The sequence below is a fragment of the Lynx rufus genome, unplaced genomic scaffold (assembly GCF_022079265.1).
Source record: "Lynx rufus isolate CCGP_SWC_20201006 ecotype Redwood Valley unplaced genomic scaffold, mLynRuf1.p SCAF_7, whole genome shotgun sequence".
Taxonomy (NCBI): domain Eukaryota; kingdom Metazoa; phylum Chordata; class Mammalia; order Carnivora; family Felidae; genus Lynx; species Lynx rufus.
In genome coordinates, this window is record NW_025814889.1 from 23,246,482 (window position 1) to 23,262,928 (window position 16,447).

The 16,447-nt window shown below is 39.2% G+C and overlaps 1 protein-coding gene across 1 annotated transcript in view; it reads left to right on the forward strand.

Annotated features, from left to right (window-relative positions):
- Positions 1–375: 375 nt before the first annotated feature.
- Positions 376–16,447, forward strand: part of GPR158 (G protein-coupled receptor 158) — a 425,672-nt gene continuing 409,600 nt past the window's right edge. The window contains exon 1 of the mRNA XM_047065052.1: positions 376–1,271. Within this exon, the coding sequence (XP_046921008.1) occupies positions 379–1,271 (893 nt within the window). The 5' untranslated portion in view covers positions 376–378. The remainder of the gene's footprint in view (positions 1,272–16,447) is intronic.

Genomic DNA, 16,447 nt, shown 5'->3' on the forward strand with positions numbered 1-16,447 from the left:
CAGCAGCTCTTGAACACACCTCAATGAGAGCGACAGTGGAAGCTGCTGAGCAGAAAGACGTAAGCAGGCTAACTATAGCCGCCGGGGGAGAGAGGGGATGTAACCTGTTCTGCTCAAGGCTGTGAGGTGCGTAATCCCGAGCCGACCCATTATGGAGCGGGTGCAGCCAGCGTTGCCACAGGTGATTTGATTTCCTGTGACGGTAGCTTAGCCAGCCGGGACAATTCCAAAACATTCTTATTTTAAAGTCCTTTTCGGCCACCTGGAGAAGGGGGACGACTCCTAGGAAAAGTCTTACTGTTGATAAATTGACGACCAAAATTTAAAAAGTGTCTCCTCCCGTCACCTCCTCTCCTCTCTGCGAAGCAGATTGGAACCATGGCTTATCCCTTACTCTTCTGCCTCTTGCTCGCTCATCTGGGATTGGGAACTGCTAGCGCCAGCCGCGACCCTCCGGGACGGCTGGATCCCCCTAGAGAGAGAACCCTGAGGCTGAAGCAGCACGCCCAGCAGCCGGCTCGAGCCTCTGCCTCGGATTCCTCGGCTCCCTGGAGCCGCTCCACCGACGGCACCATCTTGGCGCAGAAACTCGCCGAGGAGGTGCCCATGGACGTGGCCTCTTACCTCTACAGCGGGGACTCCCACGAGCTGAAGCGAGCCAACTGCTCCAGCCGCTACGAGTTGGCGGGCCTGCCGGGGAAGTCGTCAGCCCTAGCCAGCTCCCATCCCTCCTTGCACGGGGCACTCGACACGCTGACACACGCCACTAACTTCCTCAACATGATGCTGCAGAGCAATAAGTCGCGGGAGCAGAACTTGCAGGACGACCTGGAGTGGTACCAGGCACTGGTGCGGAGTCTGCTGGAGGGCGAGCCCAGCATTTCCCGGGCAGCCATCACCTTCAGCACCGAGTCGCTGTCCGCGCCGGCCCCGCAGGTTTTCCTCCAGGCCACCCGCGAAGAGAGTCGCATCCTGCTCCAGGACCTGTCCTCCTCGGCACACCACCTGGCCAACGCCACGCTGGAGACCGAGTGGTTCCACGGCCTGCGGCGCAAGTGGAGGACCCACTTACACCGCCGCGGCTCCAATCAGGGGCCCCGGAGCCTGGGCCATAGCTGGCGGCGCAGGGACGGGCTTGGCGGGGACAAGAGCCATGTCAAGTGGTCTCCACCTTATCTGGAGTGCGAGAACGGGAGTTACAAACCCGGGTGGCTGGTCACTCTCTCCGCTGCTTTCTACGGGTTGCAGCCTAACCTGGTCCCGGAATTCAGGTAGGGAGGGGGGGAAAAAGCAAAAGCAAAGTCTTCCTTCCGGTGTCTCATGTGGGGAAGGAACACTTGGCTGTGACTCTTAACGCCTCCCACCCCTCCCAGCGGAGACCCAGACTGAGGGACACCTATCGCGGGCACCTGTGCTTAGGGACAAGAAGCGCCCTAGGTTTGTCAGTTCAGTGAAAGCTTCTCTCAGATCAGTTTCCCTGCAAGGGGCAGGGGACTGGGGAGCATTTGTCAGAGTTGAGAGAAATCTCGGGGGATGCCCTGTGGTTCATTTCAACCCACGGGAGAGCAGGGAGGGTATTTCCCTTTCTGGGGTGATCGGAGGGAAGCTGGAGAGCTCGGGTGTGCCCGTGAGACACAGAGTGGCCAGCATTGGATGAGGAAGAAAAGGGAACAGGAGGAAGACAGAGTTCCTCGGTTCTGCCACTTAGGGGTAGCCTCTGCCTGCTTTCTCTGTGCGAGGTTCAGGATATCCGTCTGCTGTTAGTTACCAGAGAGCGTGACTAAAAGAGTATATCCCCTCCGCAGTTTTATCCCTTCAGCAGTGAGTCAGTCTCAGCAGCATACTGAGTTGTCTCCAGTTGTCTCCAGTTGTCTCCAGGATCCACTTTGCAGTTTGATCAGTGTGCTCCTTCTACCCACCTCTCTCCTCCCCCTAGTCTCCCTTCCTTGGTCCCCTCTTTGTCCTGTTCTCTGTGTCAGGCATACCTGAGGGTTCTCTAGTCCTTCACATACTCATACACTTTATAAACGAACTGGATTGAGTTATCTTAGGGAGGAAGGGATTAGTTCTGACTGAATTCACTCAGGGAGCTTGGAGGAAATCTCATAACAGTTTTTCTGTATTTCCTGTCTAAAGGTATAGCATTTGTGGGGAGATGAGAATTTGCAAAATAGCGGGGGTAACTTCTGCCCTGGGAAGTACCTGACCTTTCTGCTGAGGAACTTCTAAGAACTAGCACTTAAGAATCAACGTGAGGAAGGAACAGAAAGGGAAGAGTAAAAATTCCAAAGAGAGCCTTGGAGAGAGCCACAGATTGACTGGGGTCCTCCCTGATTTCCATGATGGGAGGTTCTGGCAAGAAGGTCTTGGGCATTGAGGTTACTTCTGTATTTTTTAGGAACTTAGGCAAAAGTGAGAAACCTCTGTGTGCGAGTGCCTTGATGCTCTGCTTGGCACAACAAGGACAGGATGCTGACCTGGGGAAAGATACCAGGCTGAGTACTGGGTGGGCAAAAGGGGAAATCAGAAAGCTTGTCTTGGCAGTGTCATGTCCTGCTGAATGAACCCCAGTGAGTTGTTTAACCTCTCTGGGCTTCAGCTACTTAACTACCAAATGAGGGAGTTGAAGTAGATGGTCTCCAGGGAGCCATCCAGTTATAAAATTCTGTAGCTTTTCGTGCAGCAATACTTGAGAATATATATACAGATAGCACCCCCCCCCGCCATGTGACTACATTAAATGTGTGTGTGTGTGTGTGTGTGTGTGTGGTGTGTGTGTGTGTGGGGGGGTACACGCACATGCATGTGTTTCTGTCTCTCTTAAAGATCTTGTCTTAAGCCAGAGTAACTCTTTCCTACTTTTAGGATAATCTTATTTCCTCCTGATTTCTGCAGGATCCTATTAGTAAGAGCTGAGCACAGCTTTGAGTCTTTGCCATAATGTTTGCTAGAAGAGGAAAGATCAGCAGATGCCATTCACTGCCAGAAAATTGTTTGTGGCCTTCAGATAAGTCTTTTTAGGGAGTCCCAGTTCCCAGGATCGATCTTTCTTTTTTTCTTTCTTTTTTTCTTTCTTTCTTTCTTTCTTTCTTTCTTTCTTTCTTTCTTTCTTTCATCATCATCATCTATTTACCTATCTATAACGTTTACTTTCTGTCAGATTCTGTGGTAACTGCTTCACATGCATTATCTTGATTAATTTTCATGACCCTATGAATTAGGTTTTATTATTTTTTTAGTTTTTAGTTCATTTAGTTTTATTTTACAGAAAAAGTAACCTGAAGCGGGAGAGGTTAAGCTTTTTTCCTGAGCTCCCACAGCAGGTAAGTAGTACAGCTAAGATCTGAGCCCTTTTCATACTTTTAACCACTATGTTAAACTCTGTTTTATGAAGGTATTCTAAGAATGCTGCATATAATAGAGCTGCTACACAAAAATATATGTATTTTCAAAGGTCAGATGTGGGTCTAGGGGGAGAGCCATTCATTTTCAGAATCATTTCTCTTAAGGCTCAGAAAGCATGAGTCACCTAAATAAATTCAGTGCCTTCTGCCAGCTCAGATGAAAAGCTGAGAACACAAAGGGTCTGAGATTGTGAGGGCTCACACACCCCCTACCTATTTTTTTGGACTACATTCAGAAAATTGTTTCCTCTGGCTAAGTTTCTTTAAGTGCTTTCACAGTCATCAATGGTATTCTTTAGCCAAGGCACAAAGCCAGGCCATTTAGTATTTGGCTCTCTACGAAGCTGGTTCATCCTGGCAGCATGTGTGAAGAGCAGAGTAAGTGCACTCCTGAAGTGCCTTTGCTCGGTGTCTTGCACCCCTTAAATGCACAAGATGTTAATTATAGGAACTAGAAGAAATCTTCTAAAGATCAGATGGACCCTCCTGTTGTTTCATAGATAAATAGCACTAAAAAGGTGAAGTGACTTGTCTAAAAATCACAAATCAATAGAGTAATGACAGAACCAGGATCCAGGTCTTCTGCCTCTGGTTTACACTATACTTGATATTTATGTACCTAAATCCTATCTGTGGCTCTCTGAACCCCTGCATACAATGCATGCTGGGGGACATAGTTTACTCTTCATCATCTTTTAGGACAAAAAAAATTGGCTCATAGAACACAGCTGTTGATTTAAAAAAATATAGTGTTCATTTCACACATTTGAGATACTATTTAAATGGGCCTTTTCTGTCTCTTTCTAAAAGGCAAAGTGTTTTCTTTCTTTCTTTTTTTTTGGTGGTGGTGTTTTATGATATACAATATGCATTCTACATTCTGTAATACAGGTGAATAATATTGTACAGACATGTTTACAGGGTAAACCTCAAATAAATTTTTGGAAAGCCATGATTAAGAGCTCTACACATGATTTAAAATGTATTTTGAACGTCCACAATGTTATTTGCCAAAAGCCTTGTCTGTAATGGAAAATCCATTGATAAAAATTTTCTTATGGAAGAGGAAAGGAAGAAAAATGTGGTTAAAATTTCCATTTAAGATAAGTTAGTATTTTCTCAGATCTTACATGTAATAGTCAAACGTTTAAACATTTTATTTTTAGAGGATTAAATCCCAAACATGAAATTCAAAAGTAATGTGAGAACATGGTTAACCACCTCCTTATATTAATGTTTATCATTGTAAAATACCTCTCCGAGTAAATTTTATTCCCCTCTGCTTCAGAATGACACAAGTGTCTTAAGTTTAAAAGCCTGGCTTAAGACTCACATGGGAAGAGAAATTTATTGCTCATTTCTTTTTTTCCAAAAAATGGCATTAGTTGCTTTAACCAAATGTCTCTTGGGTCTTTTGTTCTATAGTGTAAACATTTTAGTTCTCATATTCCATCTCAGCAAAAGAGAGAGTAATAATTTAAGATATATCCTCAGTTGTTTATATTTATTACATTAGGTTTGTGATGTCTTTGTAGAGTTTTCCTTAAAGTTAACTCTTTGGTTTTGCATAATAATTTTTCATTGAGGAACTGGAAGTGCTATGGAGTTGGATCCCATTATGCTGAAATCATAGATATCTTCCTAGTGGTACTTTGTACTGTTCAGTGCTTAGGATGGATATAAGGTGTTGAATTTATATTAAGGTAAAGGAACCTTGGGAACTAATTATTTTTTGATGAGCTAAAAGAGACTTAGGAATTCACTTGGTTTCTTTCATCTTCTCAATTTGCAATGGAGGCAACAAGACCCAAAGGGCTAAAGGAACTTGCTAGAGTGGCACAGCTCTTTTGTGGTAGGTTAGAATTCGTGGGAACAAATATATATTTAGCACCTACTATATATCAGATGCTTTATATATACCATTGCATGTAATTGTATTTTCAGGTAGTGACAACTTCAGGAAAGTTGAGCAACCTGCCCAAGGGAACACAGCTTGTAAATTAGGGAGCCCAAATCAAGTTTAGGTCTATCTAGCTATGAAGCTCATACTGTCTTTCCGCCATCCTATAGTTATCTCTTGTTTACCAACTTTATTTTCACCTTGTTACTTAAAAATATAACATAGTAATGACTTGAAATAATATATTTGGCCCAAATAAGTCAAACACACTTATTACTTTTAGGCCAACCACACAACCAAGTATGTCGTATAGTAAGAAGAGTATTAGACTTGACAGAACTTTGCCTCAAGTCCCAGTTTTGTCTCTGACTGGCTGTATTACCTGTCTGGAGATCAGCTTCTTCACAATTAAAATGTGGGAATGGAGTTTATGCTATCCAAATATCTTTATAACTCTGTTTTCTATGTATTCTTAATTGGTCTATCCAAATCATCAACAAGTAGGCTCTGGAAACAGGAATAATACACATAAGTGCGGTACCTTGTGGAAATGATATTGCTGGGGAAGTAACATGCAGAGGAAGAGGAAACCATGTGAATGTCAGACTTGATGTTGGTAAAAAAAAAGCAATAGGGCAGTGAAGGAAAGATCACAATAGTGTGGAAACCCCTTTTTATAAACTAACGCAGCAAACGTTGATGTCACTGATTTGCTGACTCCTGAGGGATCACTTCACTCTTTCCTTTACATCCTATATGCATATACCTCCATCAGTGATTCTGGTACAGATCTCTGCATTCAACTGGAGAGGGAAATTCACAGTATAAAAGAAATGACCATCTTGCTCCAAGATAGACATATCTTACATCCCTCTTGTGGGTAATGATAGTGGTGAAAAGAGGTTGCCTGTAGACAGCAGAGATGCCTACCTGGGTTATATATCAAAGAGTTTTTAGATGAACTTCTGCCATTGAGGTTTTTCAGTTTCAATTATTTCATCTGTAAGCTGTGAATAGTAAAGTACATCTCCTTTGGGATTCTGTAGTGACTAAGTGAAGAATTGTGATCATACAGGAAGTTCAGTAAATATTTTGTAATGTAACTTCTGGCTTCCCAAGTACTTCCCTCAGAGATAAACTTTCTTAGTTTAGCTGAATTAAAAGTCATGTGGTTAAAAGTTTATAATTTATATGATGGCTTAGTTTCATCCCTCATTATTGTGAACACTTGTAAGGACAGTGGATCAGGGTAGAAATATGGGCCTTGGAGACAGAAGATACTGGCATCTTCTGGGTGGTGTTTGACTGAGTGGTGTTTGACTCATTGTGTTACCATGGGCAGTAGTTGCCTTTCTAATTTTCAGTTTCTTCATCTATAAATTGAGGGGGTTGGTTTAGGTGACATGTAGGACTCCTTATAACCCTGAAAGTCTATGATTATGTACATAATTAAACATGTTACTTTAACTTTTGAAGTTTTATTTGATTAGAATGCTGAAAACAGTTAATCCATTTTCATTTAAATGAAGATCATGTTCATATATGTTCAATGTATGTTTTTATCATAGTCATTTATTTATTAGAGAAAGCCCTCTTGATGTATACTGAGTTAAATATATATACTAATGGAAATGAGAGCTTTCTTTCTTTCTTTCTTTCTTTCTTTCTTTCTTTCTTTCTTTCTTTTGAATACCGTTTCAAAATAAGAAGCATGATCTGAGCTTCCAGATCTTTTTTTGAATGTTTATTTACTTTTGAGAAAGAGAGACAGAGCACGAGCAGTGGAGGGGCCAGGAGAGAGGGAGGCACAGAATTGGAAGCAGGCTCCAGGCTCTGAGCTGTCAGCACAGAGCCTGATGCAGGGCTCAAACTCACGAACCGTGAGATCATGACCTGAGCCAAAGTTGGACACTCAACTGACTGAGCCACCCAGGCGCCCCCTGAATTTCCAGATCTTGAAAGACCCCCTGAATATACTTAAAGTCAACATGAAGCTGTTTTGCAATTTTTTTAATGTTTATTTATTTTTGAGACAGAGAGAGACAGAGCATGAGCAGGGGAGGGGCGGAGAGAGAGACACACACACACAGAATCCAAAGCAGGCTCCAGGCTCTGAGCTGTCAGCACAGAGCCTGATGTGGGGCTTGAACTCATGGACCGTGAGATTATGACCTGAGCTGAAGCCAGAAGCTTAACTGACTGAGCCACCCAGGTGCTCCTATTTTGCAAATTTCTAAATCAAGGGCATCGGTACGCCTGTGTAACTTCCCTCAAGATAACTAATGTTCAGGTTGAAGCTCCTTACCTACCCACTCTTAATAACAACTCATTTTCAATTTACTTCTGTAGTTGGCTTTAAAATGTAAAGAAAAGGGCTCTTTATTGTGGTGCAGCAGTGACACAGTATTACTTGCCATTTTCTAGAACACGCATTTGGAAGCAGAAATGGGATTTCTGAGACTGCTAAATAAATAACAAGAGTATATGCCTGCCCTCTGGAGAGGGAACTGATGCCCTCCCTAGCTGATTTTATAGCCTCAACTGCGAGATAAGTCAAATTTTACTTTCAATTTAAGAAAGGCAGCAGTTTGGTGTTCATTGTTCAGGGTTTTATGGCTACCTTTTTCCAACCTGCACTGTGTTTTATGATTATATTGTAACATACTGGGATGCTGAGAAGTATGCTGTTGACGTTAGTTTGCACTTGGTTGGTACAGAAGCATTAGTGCCTTGTTTGTTTTCTCCCTTCAGTTCTGGACTGGTATTTACAGGGTTATTTTAGCAGACTTACTAAAATAGTACACTGGGATTTTGATAACTTTGGCAGCTTGAGGGCCACTATGCACAAATAGGCAGCACACTGGTACCGGGGCTATGCTCAGAGTGTTTGCAGCCGACAATGTTATTAGACTCTTGTCCACAGCTTTGGCATATGTACCAGGGAGCGGGGGGGTGAGGGCAGCTTGTTCTCCTGGTCTGTCAGCCTTATTTGCTTCTCAGCTGTTAGTAAAAAAAAAAATTCTATGTGCAACTTCTACTTTATCTGGGCATTTACTCATCCCACAAGTCTTTCTTACTTCAGGGAAGAAAACATAAAAATATTTGGGTGGATACGTTGTTTTATGAAATACTTCTTCAGTTAAAAGACCTCTGTTTTCTACAATACCAAACTTAGTATAGGAGCCATGACTTTCCTTTTTGTATCAAAGCATATTATAGTGTCTCAAAGCAATTGCAGGATACATCTAGTTTCATCTAGGTAGAATTTATAGGAAACACAAAATTCGTTTAAGTGATCTGACCCAAGATCATTTTTCCCAAACAAAAATCTTGTTACCTACCTTTTTGTCAAAGAAGGAAGTCTGTCTCTCTTGCTCTCTCTCTTTCTCTCGTACATGGTTAACAATTACTTCTAATTAATTTAAAAACATATAATATCTGTTCTAACTTTCCCAGTTAAAAACTGTAACTACAACAAGACAATGTAGAATTAAAAAATATCTGTCCAGTTAGCAAAAGTACCCAGTGCATCTATAACTTAAAAGGAAACTTAGAATTACATAAGATTTTGGTTTATTTCTTTAACCTAGCTTTCTCTCCACTTAAGTGTTTTGTCCCATGGGTGTGCCTTTTTACATTACTATGGAAGAACTTTTATAGAGTAATATGACACATAGCTTTTATCTGAGAAAGAGGAAAAGGTAATTCAGTATAGAATAATATGTTTTATCAATTCTAAGATGTATTTCTTCCTGATTTTGATGTCTTTTAACTGAGATCTGTCTTATGATTGAGAGCATGTCATTTTCAATTGGCATACATTTCCTTTTAATGGTACACAATGCTGCATATTTCAATTAATGGTATCTTATATTTGATGAATATACGCCTGCCATGGGGCTCGAACTCATGAACTGGGAGATTATGACCTGAGCTGAAGTCATATGATCAACCGACTGAGCCACCCAGGCTCCCCTCTTTTTTCTCTTTTTTAAAGATTTTTTTTTTTTTTGCTTTTCAAATTTTTATTTAAATTCCAGTTAGTTAACATACAGTGCAATATTGGTTTCAGGAGTAGAATTCAGTGATTTATCACTTCCATACAACATCCAGTGCTCATCACAAGTACCCTCCTTAGTACTCATCACCCATCTAGTCAATCCTCCACCCACATCCTTCCATCAACCCTCAGTTTGTTCTCTATCTTTAAGAGTCTTTTATGGTTTGTTTCCCTCTCTCTTTTTTCTTCCTCCTTTCCCACATGGTCATCTGTTTTGTTTCTTAAATTCTACATATGAGTAAAATCATATGGTATTTGTCTTTCTCTGACTTATTTCATTTAACATAATATATTCTAGCTCCACCCACGTCATTGCAAATGGAAAATTTTTCATTCTTTTTGATGGTTGAGTAATATTCTGTTGTATATATATACCACATCTTCTTTATCCATTCATTAGTTGATGGACATTTGAGCTCTTTCCATAGTTTGGCTATTATTGATACTACTGCTATAAACATCAGGATGCATATACCCCTTCAAATCTGTATTTTTGTATTCTTTGGGTAAATACCTAGGAGTGCAATTGCTGGATCATAGGGTAGTTCTATTTTTAACCTCCATACTGTTTTCCAGTTTGTATTCCCACCAACAGTGCAAGAGGGTTCCCCTCTCTCTTCATCTTCACCAACCCTGTTGTTCCTTGTGTTATTAATTTTAACCATTCTGACAGGTGTGAGGCGGTGTCTCATCATGGTTTTGATTTATATTTTCCTGAAGATGAGTGATGTTGAGCATCTTTTCATGTGTCTGTTAGGCAACTGTATGTCTTCTTTGGAAAAATGTCTATTCATGTCTTCTGCTCATTTCTTAAATGGATTATTTGTTTTTTAGGTGTTGAGTTTGATGAGTTCTTTATAGATTTTTGGATACTAACCCTTTATCAGATATGCCATTTGCGAATATAAAGATTTTATTTCTAATTAATCCCTACACCCAATATGGGGCTTGAACTCACATATGTGAGATTAAGAGTTACATGCTCTACTGGCTGAGGCAGACAGATACCCCCACAGTCCTTTTAATGTATGTGAAATATACAAAACATTGGGCCAGAAGTGGCAGAAACTTTTGTTTTCAGGTTAGATTATCAAAGGATTATCAAAATCTTTCCCACACCATCTGGTGAAGGATTTCACTCACACTGTGGGAAAATGCCTAGGACAGTGAGAATAAAAGACCACTTGTAGGGGTGCCTGGGTGGCTCAATCAGTTAAACAACTGACTCTTGATTTCAGCTCAGGTCATGATCTCACAGTTTGCTTTCACAGTGTGGCGCCTGCTTGGGATCTCAGGCTTTGCTCTGACAGTGGGGGGTCTGCTTGGGATTCTCTTTCTCCCTCTCTCTAAAAATAAATAGGCTTTTTAAAAAAAGACCACTTATGGACCAAAACCAGGAGGAAATAGATCTTTCTTTTTTAAAGGGCTTAGAGGTTTTACGGTGTAAATAAAAACTTCATGGTGTAGCCACATAACTAGTTTCGGTTGGTGAGATTTAAATGGAATTGTGGAGTTAAGTGTTTTTTCTTTTTCTTCTTTTTTTTGTCTAGTCAGCTGCCTGAATGAAGAGTTTGGATTTCCCTTATTTGATGCCTCATACCACTGCACAGAGCAGGGTTTCTCATACTAGGCTTTATTGACATTTTGGGCCAGATCATCTTTTGTTGTGAGGGCTGTCTTAGTTTAAGATGTGTAGTAGCACCTCTGGCCTCTACTTACTAGATACTAGTAGCAACCTCATGGACCTCCTAGACATCAAAAATGTGTACAAACATTGCCAAATATCTCCTTGGGGGCAAAATGCCTATGTTTGAAAGCTGCTGGTGTAGAGAGAACTCATATAAATATTCTCTTCTGGGGCTATTTATTTCAAGGGTTCTGTATGTATATGTATGTGTATGTGTTTGTGAATGAGTCTGACAGATCACATTTCTATTTATTTATTTATTTTCTTACTTGTTTGGAACATAATATCATTTCATATATAGAACCTGATATGAGTGAGGACTGGAAAATTTTCATCAATCAATGTAATATTAATTTACATTTTTACATCATCAGGGTTCAAAAAGAACAACTTGGCAAATTATTTGTAGAATTTGTTACTAATACGGCTTTATTATTCTCATGGTTAAGTGTTTTATATCTAAGGTTTATCCATAAAGGATGCATTTTGAAAAGAAAACGTGTGTGTGGGTGGTGGGGTCATTCTTTAAAGAAGCAAATTTTAGTCGGTGTCCTGACAAAGCTTCTTTTTGAAGAATTAGAATTTTAGAAGTAAAAAGGATTTTAGAGATAATATAACCCAATTTATAGTTACTTTTACGAGTGAGGAAATTGACACCCAGGGAAGTGACCATCACTTGCATTAGCTATGGCTGCAGTGAACTTGTAATTTAACGTAGGCACAAATAAAAACACCCAGAGTCATCAAATAAAGGTTAACTTATATTCATTATTCACTGATTTCAAACATGGCTGGGCATCGGGATCATCTGGAAAGCCTAATAATATGTTCCTTGGCCCTCCCCAGACCCTGTGAATAAGATAATCTGAGGATAGGTTCAGAAGTCTATATTAAAACAAAGTCTTTGTAATTCAGAGGCAACTGATCCTTAAGCACCAATTTGGAAAAAGGCAAAAAGCGTTTAATAAGGTTATAACATATATAATCCATTTCCCAAGATTTTAAGAATAAAAATTAAAAATTGTAGATGCTTAGCACCTTCAGCTTTAGTTATCCAAAGGATTTGGGTACAGGCAATTCTGAATGCCTGAAGCAATTCAATATTGTGAACGATCCTATTGGTAGGGGTAGAATGAATAGCAGGTTCTTCATGAAGGCAGAGACATCACAGGTACTGAGCCTTGGAATATGGGCCACAGAGTAGTGTGCTGTATCTCCCTCTCTTTATTTTGGGTTCTTTTTCTCACTGTTAAGATAGGGGCTTTCATGAAAACAGCTGTTTCTGGTCTCTTTATATAAAAGTCCTATTTCCCCAACCAGTTCTACATGGCCCTCACATGCAAGAACCACATTTTATGACTTCCCATATTCAGTCCCTCTTGAAATCATCTTGCATATTTCAGGGAGGCAGTATGGAATAGTGTCTAGGAGGAAGGGTTTTAGGATTATAAACGTATACTTGAATCCATGAGCTTTCACTTTTGCTTACCATGTGACACTGGGCAAGTTACTCAACTCTTTCCATGTCTTTATCTTGAAAGGGTATAGAGTACCTCTCATGGTTGTAAAGAGTAAACAGTCATGTATATATATATATATATATATATATATATATATACATATATATATACATAGATATATGTGTATATATATGTTTATATATATGTATATATATGGTTTATATATACATATAGTATATATATGGTTTATATATATAGTATATATGTGGTTTATATATATTTATATATATTTAGTTTAGCATAATGTGTGGAATGTAGTATTTTTTAAAAAAAACATTATAGAGTATGTAACATGTGTCTGGCTAGGACCATAGATGCTGGAGATATAATAATGAAAGTAACATGGATTTTTTTGTGGGGGTGGGGGGATAGATGATAAATAAGAAAAATAAATATAATAAATAATTCTTGATAGGAACAAGTGATATAAAGTTATAAATAGGATAATGAGATAAAGAATAGCTGAGAGGCAGGGTGGGCTGCATTAAATAGGATGGTCAGGAAAGACCGTTGAGTTAAGAAATGAAGGATGAGAAGGAGACAGGCATGGAACAAGTTGAGGTAATCATGATCTAAATAGGAAATAGCAAGAACAAAGGTCTTGAGACAAGAATGAGCTTCAAATGGTCTAAGAATAGAAAGAAAGTGTTACTAGAATGTACTGAGAGGTGGGTAATACATAGAAGATGAGTGTAATATATGCAGAAGGTGTTCAATAAATGGCTAAGATACTGTGGTAATATAGAAACATATTAAGTGCTTTAAACATTTCTACCCCTTAGCAATCTGTAAATTGTGGATGAATCTACACTGTTTTCCTTTGGATGGTTTGGTTGTAATGTTATCTTATTTTGGTGCTTTTTTCTCTTTCCTCCTTTTACTCTTGGCCTTCTTGCCATTGCCTCCCTTAGCTCTGGGAGTTTGAGTTTTCCAGTCTCTCTGATGAGATTTCAGTAAAAAAATAAGCTATTTCTTTATATATATATATAATTTTTATATTATATATTATTAAATATTAAATATATTTTATATTTATATATATTTATATATATAAATTTCTTTATATATATATAATTTTTTAAAGTTTATTTTGAGAGAGAGATAGAGAGAGGGAGAGAGAGAGGGAGAGTGAGTGAGTGAGTGAGTGTGTGTGTGTGTGTGTGTGTGTGTAAATGGGAGAGGGGCAGAGAGAGAGGGAGAGAGAGAAACCCAAGCAGGCTCTGTCAGCACTGAGCCTGACATGGGGCTCTATTTCATGAACCCATGAGATCATGACCCGAGCCGAAACCAAGAGTCAGATGCTTAACCAACTGAGCCACCCAGGTGCCCCAAGAATAAGCTATTTCTAGTTGCTCCATTCTCAAATGTGAATGAACAAATTGGAATTTGAGAGGCAAAGGAGGTAGAAATAAAAAATCCAAAATTTCTCGCAAAAATAAGCTGGGTGCTTTTCTTGCTCCCTGGCTCAAACCTGTACGTAAAGCCTTTTCCAGACACAGACAGCAGAATAAGGGCAGAGACACAGCAGGTTAACTCCTGGGCGAAGCATCTTTTTCTTCACCAGCATGCCTGGAATGATGTCCTGCAGATCCCTGACTTCTCTCAAGCTGGTAGCTGGCAGGTCTTGTCATTTGGCATTTCCTGACATACTTTGTTGTCCTTTATGGTGAGGTCTCAGATGTAGAGGTCAGGGGCTGCCTGTGAGAGGCACAAGGCATAGAAATGAGATTGGAAGAGTCAGAAGAGAGACCACAAATATTTGGACATGAATTTGGAGGTAGACTTTGCATTATGGGAAGTATAGGTAGGAGTGTATCTCTAATGAGCATTAACAATGAAAATCTGGTTTATGGGTTTTAGGAAATAAAATAATCATCATTACCTTCTCTAACATGACAAATGTGGAATTTAATCTATTGGTTACCTTGCTTTTTGCACCCATAAATTTTAAATAATATCTTATATGGTTTACTTTTCTTTCTCTGTCTTCCTACTTCTCTTGCTATTCCAGTATTTTTAGATAATTAAAGATGGTAGAATTTATAACCTGTCACTGCAGTAAGAAAAAAATAATAATCATAAAAAACCAAAACCCTCTGTGCTTTGTCTATTGATTGCCTCTAAGAAATGAAACTTGAATAACTGAATCCGTGCATTTTCAGAATGTTCCAAATTCCAAGAACTAATGGATTATCTCTCTCTAGATCAGTTGCTCGAAACCCTGCTACCTTTAGTTTGCAAGTGTCTGCAAGGAGACTTCACATACTGCTCCCCACCTTTGGAATTGGCTTCGGCCTTTCTTTTTCTTGTTAAAGAAAGAAAAAGGAACCATATATTTTACTTATCTCTAATATCATCTAACTTCTTAATCAATCATACTATTTCTTTAAAAAGTTTCACATTGTTTTGAAGCCATTCTTGTTGGAGTCTCATGTTTTCTGCAGAATAACTATCATGGAAAATCTTTTCGAATTACTGAAAATTTGAATTCAACTGTGTGTTGGACGCAGGTTCTGTTATTTCTAGAATTTTTATTTTTTCATCTCCTGGAGCACAATTTCAAATACTTTCTAAGTATTTCAGGTACTTTCTAAATAAAATTTCTAAGTCTTCCCATGTCTGAAAACATGTCTTAGCGCATGATTGATTGTCAGAATATGGAATTATAGGTGCAAAGTCATTTCAGCCTCAGAATTTTAAAGACATTGTTTTTAGCATTTACTGATGGTGGTAAAACATTTTTGATATTAACCTGATTTATTACACTTTTGTAGGTAATTGTTTCTTGTCTCCCCATGGAAACTTTTAAGGTCTTTTCTTTTTCCTTGGGGTTCTGAATATTCATGATGATGTGCTTAGATGTGATTCTTTTTATTCATCAACCATACCACTTAGTTGGCCCTTTTAGACTTTTCCACTCAGAAATTTTCTTTTGTGATTGCTTAAAATTACTTTCTCCTATCCATTTTCTCTTTCTGGAACTCCTAACAGTTAGGTATTTGACCTTCTGAGTTGATCTCTGTATTTCTTAACTTTTTTCTCATTTTTCCATGTTTTTCTTTTTACTTTCCCTTCTAGGAGATTTTATTTTTTCTTCCTTTTTAGTAAATTTATTTTCATTTGTCAATCTCTTTTAATTTCTACAAACTCTTTCTTGCTCTGATTGTTCTTCATAATTGTATGATCATTTTCTTAAATTTCTTTGAGAAAATTAAAATACCTATTAAATTGTCTTCTGTTGCCTGAATTACTGTTGTTTGTTCCTGGCTTAGTTGTTTTGCTTTTTCATACCAGTTCTTCTCCTTTATGCTACCAGTTCATCTCAAATGTGATCCTTAGTCATCAGTTTTATGATTGAAGGGCTCAGTTAATTTACATGGCTAGATGACACGGAGCCTTCTCAGATGTGTAGGTCTAGTTTCTCAGTAGAACTCTCCCTTGATCGTGAGGCTTCATTTTCTTTAGGGTGCCTGAGAAGGAAGTTGGGAGTCTCTGGGCCACCCTAGACCTTTACTCTAGGAGAACTAATAACCAATTTTAGAAACTTTAGCTCTTCCCAGGCATTTTTTTTCCATCTCTTTACAGAATCGTTCTTGGGTTTCAGTTTGGGAATAAATTCTATTACAGCACACAAAGGAGGATAACTTGTGTGACTGTTTAGAAGGAAGTCCTTCAATTCGTTATCTTGATGTCTGCCTCATTTTCTACTTCTACTCTTGAAACCAATTGACTTTGAGTTTAAAATCTTTTTGAAAAGTCTGTTGGAAGAGACTCCATATCCAACTGCCATTACAATTGGATATAGAGGGATGAGGTAGAGAAATATATGCTCAACTCACCAACTTGAACAAGAGCTCAAACTTGGGTCTTCTGACC